At 33.6% G+C, this 7,846-nt stretch overlaps 1 protein-coding gene and 1 pseudogene across 2 annotated transcripts; both read right to left on the bottom strand.

The window, feature by feature from the left end:
- Positions 1–2,023: 2,023 nt before the first annotated feature.
- LOC145588272 (tetraketide alpha-pyrone reductase 1-like) lies at positions 2,024–4,838 on the bottom strand (annotated as a pseudogene). Its single transcript, XR_014101569.1, has 7 exons — positions 4,656–4,838; positions 4,239–4,493; positions 3,733–3,898; positions 3,306–3,494; positions 3,039–3,201; positions 2,668–2,860; positions 2,024–2,368 (listed from the first exon to the last, which is right to left on the bottom strand). The product of XR_014101569.1 is annotated as a tetraketide alpha-pyrone reductase 1-like (transcript).
- A 523-nt stretch (positions 4,839–5,361) lies between these two features.
- LOC145588271 (tetraketide alpha-pyrone reductase 1-like) lies at positions 5,362–7,584 on the bottom strand. The gene is made up of 6 exons (XM_081644916.1): positions 7,455–7,584; positions 7,124–7,293; positions 6,750–6,938; positions 6,367–6,529; positions 5,948–6,140; positions 5,362–5,594 (listed from the first exon to the last, which is right to left on the bottom strand). Exons 1-6 carry the CDS (start codon positions 7,582–7,584, stop codon positions 5,432–5,434), a joined length of 1,008 nt encoding a protein of 335 aa, XP_081501042.1. The 3' UTR covers positions 5,362–5,431.
- Between the last annotated feature and the right edge of the window lie 262 nt (positions 7,585–7,846).

The following is a 7,846-nucleotide window of genomic DNA, read 5'->3' as shown; positions in this document are numbered from 1 at the left end:
TAACCTTAAAAAAATTCAAATCAAGCTCTTATGTTTTAATTTTCTCTTAATACTGTAACAAATTTTGCCTATTTAAAGTTAAAACTTTTCATATTTATTACGGATTACGGAGTATTGTTCATATGATCATAGTTTGGAAACTTAAATTAGTAAAGCCAAAATACTTGAATATCTACCAAAAAGGCTAAAAGCCAAACCCCTCAGAGTCTTATAATAATCCGTACTAATTGGCTAGCTTGCTCAATAAATTAGATATTAAAAAGTTTTTTTCCAAATAAATAATATAAAGTTTGACTGATTATCACAAGTAATATAAAGTTTCTACACCTAAAAATAAATTTGGAACTATTGTTAAAAAAAAATTGTGCGTTTTTAATAGATCCACATATAATGTTAGATTATTCTAGGCACTTGAAACTTGGGACCATTTACAATTAAATCAGGGTTCAAATATAATTTTATCCATTTTCTTTGTTAAGAAATTATTCTCTTTATTTACAAAAATGCATTGTACTCCACTACTCCGTAACACATTACACAGAGAGATTTTTTTTAAAGTAAAAGTTGATAAGGAAAATTTTACTTGTTTTTTTTTTTTATCCAAATGAGGTTATAAGCACCAAGAGCAAGGAAAAGAAACAGAAAGAAAACAAAGCAACGAAACTAAAACAGAAAAACAACTACTCAACTATCTAGGGAGGGATTAGGCGAGGCATAGCCACGCCCCTAATATCCTCTTCTAAAATACGACCAAGCTCCGTCGGAGCATTTTACTTGTAACTTTGGATATTATTTGTAAAATATAAAATATTTTAAAGTTGCAACTAATACATAATAGAGGTAGTAATACTTGTGAAACTTTTTTATGAAAATTAGAAAATACATAAAAGTTTAATTTGATTAACCGAAAGTTAAAATAAAAATAGGACCACTTTTTTTAATTTGTAATTTCGTTTTCCTATCCCATTTGGATAGAAAAAGAGAGAGAAAATGAAAGCGAAAGGATAACATGGATGAGAAAAATAAGGGAAATATGAGGCTACAAAATTTCTGTTGATTGCTATTACAAGATAAATAAATCTCCCAACATTTTGGTATCGTATGTACTATCATTCACCTCTGATCTCTGAATATATCTTGGAGTATAATTTACATGTACATCAGTATATGACAGTGGTGACCGATGATTTTGCTTCATTAATTATTTCCAGTAATTTTTGTGATAGGGTATGACATTGTTATGTTGTACGTCATGAGGTTATGTTTATCAGTCCGCAACTAAAATAATACTTTACTCGTTTCTTAAAGTTTGCTTCACTTATTTTTCTAACTTAAAATTAATGTAAATACTGGTGATAGAGTTTGTGACTACATTAATCATCGATTAATTCTTGTGTTAGGCCAATACAACAATGTTATTCGTACGTTTATATATTATCGTTGTTTTTGTTTGTCTTATGCGCCAAATAATATCAACCTTGGTACAAAGATACTAACTATTATTGGTAATATATACGACTGATTGATTGATTAAATGGATGTTACATATCAAGAATAATTTGTACCACACATTATATTCTTTAATGAAAAATTTATGCATGGGAATAGTATTTTTTTCATTTGGGAAGCTAGCACCACAAGTTAATTGCAATATCCATTAATGCATGCATCTTCCCATCTAATCAAGATTTTTGTGTTCAACTATATTGTGGCACTTGCAAAGTTGTAGGGTATGTTTGTAGTGTTTTGAGGGGAAACTCCATGTTTTAACTGCATGTTAATGCAGTACAAGATTTGCCTTTCAGAGATGCATATTATCAGTGTATCACTGTAACAAACTTTTCTACCAAAAATTCGTAGTGAGGCAACTAGTCCCTTGAGATTGTGAGAGTGATATGCATATGAAGGAGATACATGGACAATTTCAGTTCATTTGTTTCGTTATATGAAACATTTATATTACAGGCTTATAGCTGCGAAATCAAGGAAAAATACAGTAGTACTAGTATGTGACTATGTGATAGATAATTAAAGTGCCAAATTTTGTTGAGAAAATAGAACACATGTAGTTTTGTTGTACAAGGAGCCAAACTTAGTAGAAAAAAAAATACAAATAATTAGGTAATATAGCATAAAGTGACGTTTTTCTAAGGTTATATGAAATTTGATCAAAAGCACTACGTCTAAGTACCATGATCTCAGCAAGTACACATTTTTGAGGATACTGCTAACTTACTGAAGATGGCCCTGCATTATGAGTGATTTTACAGTGTCATCAAACATCTCTTCTAGCGGCTTGAACTTGAACCCTAAACTCGCAATCTTGGAAGTGTTGTAAGAGTAATCTGGCCTATCAAGCTTTGTGAACCTGAAAAAATAACACATGCAATACATGTTTGACATGAGAAGAGCCGGATCGGATTTGGACCCAAGAGCACCTACTAGCTCTGGTGCTCCCATGATACATGGACTAGTATTACTTCGTTATACATCTAATTGATACATCATATCATTTACATAGTACGAAAATCAGAAACGAATTGTTAAGAAAAAGCTATACAATTATACCATAATATATCTCTCTCATTATTATGTACTCAAATTTAGTAGATTGAACCTGCCTTCATGCTATCCTTCAATAAAATAGTTAAAGATGAAGTATTTTACCCTTTTGGAATAGGGTAAGAAGGATATTGAGATGCTAGAAACGATGCTAATTCGTAAGGTTCCTTAACAGTGGAGCAACAAAGGTATCGACCTTGTGCTTCTTTATGCTCAAAAACCAAGATGTGGCACAGAGCTATGTCGTCAATGTGAACATATCCCAAGCTTCCGCTATTCTCAAACTTGCTTGTTTCTCCTGTAAGTTATTTGAATAATTAGGAGCAAATATGATGATAACTCTCTAGTAATGTACAATCTTCTGTAATTCGCGAAATAAAAGAAATCATGAAATTTATAATAGTGAAACTATGTAAGACATTCCCACATTATAAAATGAGTATAGGATATACAGCACACAAACTTTAACCAAATACCTTTAAACCAGCCAAGAATATCAGAGGCAGTAGAGCAAAGATTAGCAGGAAGACTAGGTCCAATTATAAAAGCAGGAAGGATAGTCACTAAATCGATGTGGTTCTCCTTGCAGAAGTTCCATGCTGCTTTCTCTGCCTCAATTTTTGACAGTGCATACCATACCTATATTCATGTGACGAACCTAAGCACGGTTATTAATTTGCAAACTAAACATATTCAGTGGTAGATTTTACAGCATGAGAATATGAGATACATTATGAGAGCACCTGGAATTGTTCACAAAGTTCAGTGGAGCTCCAAACTGATTCATCAAATGGAACATTAGGGTCAATATCCTCTCTTACTCTAACAGCTGAAGAAGATGAGGTAAGAACCACACGTCTTAGTGATGGGTTCTTCTTGCATGAACGAAGCACGTTAAATGTTCCCTTTATTGCAGGTTCCAATATTTTGGCCTGAAAATTTGACAAGAATTTGTTTCCAGTAGATAATTAGTCCTAATATTACATAATGAGATATATTTTAAATGTAAATTTGCTGGCATAATTGATGCCATACTCCCATTAGTCTTATAATAAGTGTATGTTTAAACAATATAATCAATAAGTAACAATAATATACAAGTGTAATAGTCGTATGACAAAACAATGTAATATTATTTTGGAGTAGACGAGTATTCAGTATAGTATTCACCTTTGCGTCTTGCTCCCTGGATCCTGAAACAGGGGAAGCAGTGTGAAATACAAACCCCTAACTGCTTCATCAAAGCTTCCGTCTTCCATTAAATCGGCCTTTACTAATTTCAACCTTTCTTTTGCCCCATCAAGCCCCCACAAATGCTCCACTTTATTCTTATCACCTATTACTTCACATATTAATTCATACTAGTAGAGCTCCATAATCATTATCCGCAGAACTACAGAAGTATATAGATACATTACAAGAAAATATTGCCCCCGTTTCATATTATTTGCAACATTTGATAAAAATAGGTGTTTCATATTACAACAAATGTTTTCTTTCCTTTTTGTGTTGTCATTTCTCTCTATCCTCTCCTCATCTGTGCAACCCTCCAAAATTGCAAATAATATGAAACGAAGGTAATATTATCCTTATTCCTTTCTAATCATCTAATACTAATTTAGCACTTTTAAAAGTGTTGTGTTTTTCGTATGGAAAAGAAAGGAAATTGGATGAACCTGGGTCTCTGACTGTTCCAATGACACAATAGCCAGACGAAAGGAGGCGCTTGACCAGCCAAGAAGCTAGATACCCTGAGGCCCCTGTTACACAAACCTTGCCTTTGATCTGAGGCTGTTCCAGGTCCATCTTTTGTGTCAAATAATACTATGCTTTTTTAAAATCACCAAATCAAAAGTTATCACATGACCAAAACAAACCACTAATCGTTCACAATTATGTTCCACAATAAGTCTGGTAACAATGTAGCATACCTGCGCATGATAAAAATAAAATAGACTTAACCACATGATCTTCTAATTTGCAATATCATCATTTTCTAAATAAATACTCTGTTTGAGGCTGTAAGCATGCCCACTCGACGATAATTCATTGAAGCGTTTCAAATTACAAGAGATAAGGAAAGAAAAGAGTACCTGGAACTCCGAAGGGGGAGCAAATGAAGTTCTGCAATTCACATGAGAAAGCAAACGAGTGTGTGCAGTAGTAGCAAAGGATAAGCTTGAAACAAAAATGAAATGAGAGTAGAATTACTGATAGATTAATTTGATGCTACACATCAAGAATAAGTTGTACCACACAGTACATGCTTTAATGAAAAAAACATGCATGGAAATAGTACTGTTTTCTTTTGTGAAACTAGCACCACAAGTTGATTGCAATATCCATTAATACATGCAGTTTCCCATCTAATCAAGATTTTATGTTAACTACTTTGTGGCACTTGCAAAGTTGTAGGGTATGTTTGTACTTTGTAGTGTTTAGAGGGGAACCTCCATGTTTCAACTGTTAGTGCTGTACAAGTTTAATCTTTCAGAACTCCATGTTTATCTTTCAGAGATACATATCATCAGTATATATCATTGTTACAAACTTTTTTGGATAATACCAAAAATTCGTGGCAAAGCAACAAGGCCACACTCAAGATCGTGAGAGTGATATGCATATGAAAGAGTAAACTGGACAATCTCAGCTCACTGTTTCATTTTATGAAACGTATATATTACAGGCTTCCCCTACGAACTCAATGGAAAAATACAAGTATTACTACCAGTATGCGATAAGCAGTCAAACTATGTCGAAAATAACAGTTCATATATAGTTTTGTTGTATTCTGAAATTCTAATGTAACATAAGCTGATTTTGTTTATAGTAGTACGGAATTTTATCAAAAGCACTAAGCGCCATGATCTCATTTACACGTATATGTGGTAATTGTCTCCTGAAGATGGCCCTGCATTATAAGTGATTTTACAGTGTCATCAAACATCTCTTCCAGTGGCTTGAACTTGAACCCTAAACTCTCAATCTTGGAAGTGTTGTAGGTGTAATATGGCCTATCCAACTTCGTGAACCTGATAAATGACACACAACACATGCTTGACATGAGAAAAACGAATTTGGACCCAGGAGCACCATTAGTGCTGGTGATCCCGTGAGCTTTAGAGTAGGTACACTTCGTTTTAGATAGACTACTAGATCATCATGTCTTTTATATTTTTTTTTTTTTTTTGAAAACTCTCATGTCTTTTATATAGTACACAGTACTAGCTATCAGAAATCAATACTAAATTTGGTGTTTGATCAATGCTATACAAGTATACCACCTCATATTTCTCATGTAGATAAAACCTGCCTTCATGCTAGCTATCAAACAGTTAAAAGATGAACTCATTAAAAATAAATAGTTAAAGGTGAAGTGATTTACCCTTTTGGAATAGGATAAGATGGATATCGGGATGCTAGAAATGACGCTAATTCATAATGCTCCATAACAGTGGAGCTACAAAGGTATCGACCATGCGCTTCTTTATGCTCAAAAACCAAGATGTGGCACAGAGCTATGTCGTCAATGTGAATATATCCCATCCTTCCATGAAACTCAAACTTGCTTGTTTCCCCTGTTAGTTATTTGAATAGTTAATAACATGATAAGTATAAAAAAAAAAAAAAAAAAAAAAAAAAAAAAAAAAAAAATATAGATGGCGATACTTTTTATCCTCTCAGAAGAGCAATTAGAAGGAGGAAGAAGTTCTTAAGAAATAAACAAAAATACGTAGTATATGGTTTATGTGAATGATTCAAGACGATATAGTCTATGGAACTATTGTTCAGATGTCCAGATACCTTTAAACAAGCCAAGAACATCAGAGGCAGTAGAGCAAAGATTAGGCGGAAGACTAGGTCCAATTATAAAAGCAGGAAGAATAGTCACTAAATCGATGTTGTTCTCCTTGCAGAAGTTCCATGCTGCTTTCTCTGCCTCGATTTTTGACAGTGCATACCATACCTATATTCATGCGGAAACACGTTATTTATTTGCAAACTAACACAGTTCAGTTGTAATATTGAATACAGAAATCACTATAAAGTATTTACAAGTTAAAGGTTTCCATAACAAATAGCTAATGATGGAATTCTTGTTGTTCAATTTACAAACAACAGTTTCATAGTCCATGAAATGAAAATAATAGAATTAACAGCATGAGATACATTATGAGTATGAGCACCTGGAATTGTTCACAAACTTCAGTGGAGCTCCAACCTGATTCATCAAGTGGAACATCAGGATCAATATCCACTCTTATTCTAACAGTTGAAGAAGATGAGGTAAGAACCACACGTCTTAGTGATGGGTTCTTCTTGCATGACCGAAGCACATTCAATGTTCCCTTTATTGCAGGTTCCAATATTTCTGCCTGATTATTTTTACAAGAATTTATTTTCAATAAATAGATAGTCCTAAAATTATATATTGAGAAAAACTTTTAAATATAAATTGCAGGCACAATTGATAGTAAACTCCCATTACTCTTATAACAAGTATCCTAAAAAATAAACAAGTAACAAGTAATGTAATATCATTTTGGAGCTGAGTAATCACCTTTGGGTCTTTCTTGGATCCTGAAACAGGGGAAGCAGTGTGAAATACACCTTCACAGCCATTAACTGCTTCATCAAAGCTTCCCTCTTCCATTAAATCAGCCTTTACAAATTTCAGCCTCTCTTTTGCCCCATCAAGCCTCCACAGATGCTCCACTTTTTTCTTATCACCTATTATTTCACATATTAATTCATTATTAGTAGAGCCCCATAATCAATATATAGAAAGAAGTTTAGAATACATTATAAGAAAAAATTATCCTTAGTCCATACAAATCATCTAACACTTAGTTTAGCACAAAGTCCAGAAGAGCATAGAAAATTGGATGAACCTGGGTCCCTGACTGTTCCAATGACGAAATAGCCAGACGAAAGGAGGCGCTTGATCAGCCAAGAGGCTAGATACCCTGAGGCCCCTGTTACGCAAACCTTGCCTTTGATCTCGAGGTTTTTTTGGTCCATCTTTTGTGCCCAGTACTATGCTTTTTTTACCAAACCAGATATTGGCTTGTGTGTATATATATCATGGGCTGATCTATCATCCCCATCCCAATCTTTTACATAGGTCTGGGATGGATAAAAAGGATGGTGAAACACGATATGCTCGTGACAAACTGTCATTAGTTTCGTAATAGATATTAAGCAGAAAATGAATGAAAGGCGGAGTTTGGTGACTGAACATCATTCATGCAATATCTGTGTTAGAAGCTTTTTGATATGCTTC

Source organism: Chenopodium album, chromosome 17 (assembly GCF_948465745.1).
Source record: "Chenopodium album chromosome 17, dcCheAlbu1.1, whole genome shotgun sequence".
Lineage (NCBI taxonomy): Eukaryota > Viridiplantae > Streptophyta > Magnoliopsida > Caryophyllales > Amaranthaceae > Chenopodium > Chenopodium album.
The sequence above is the reverse complement of the archived record's forward strand: the minus strand, read 5'-3'. Positions and strand labels throughout refer to the sequence as shown.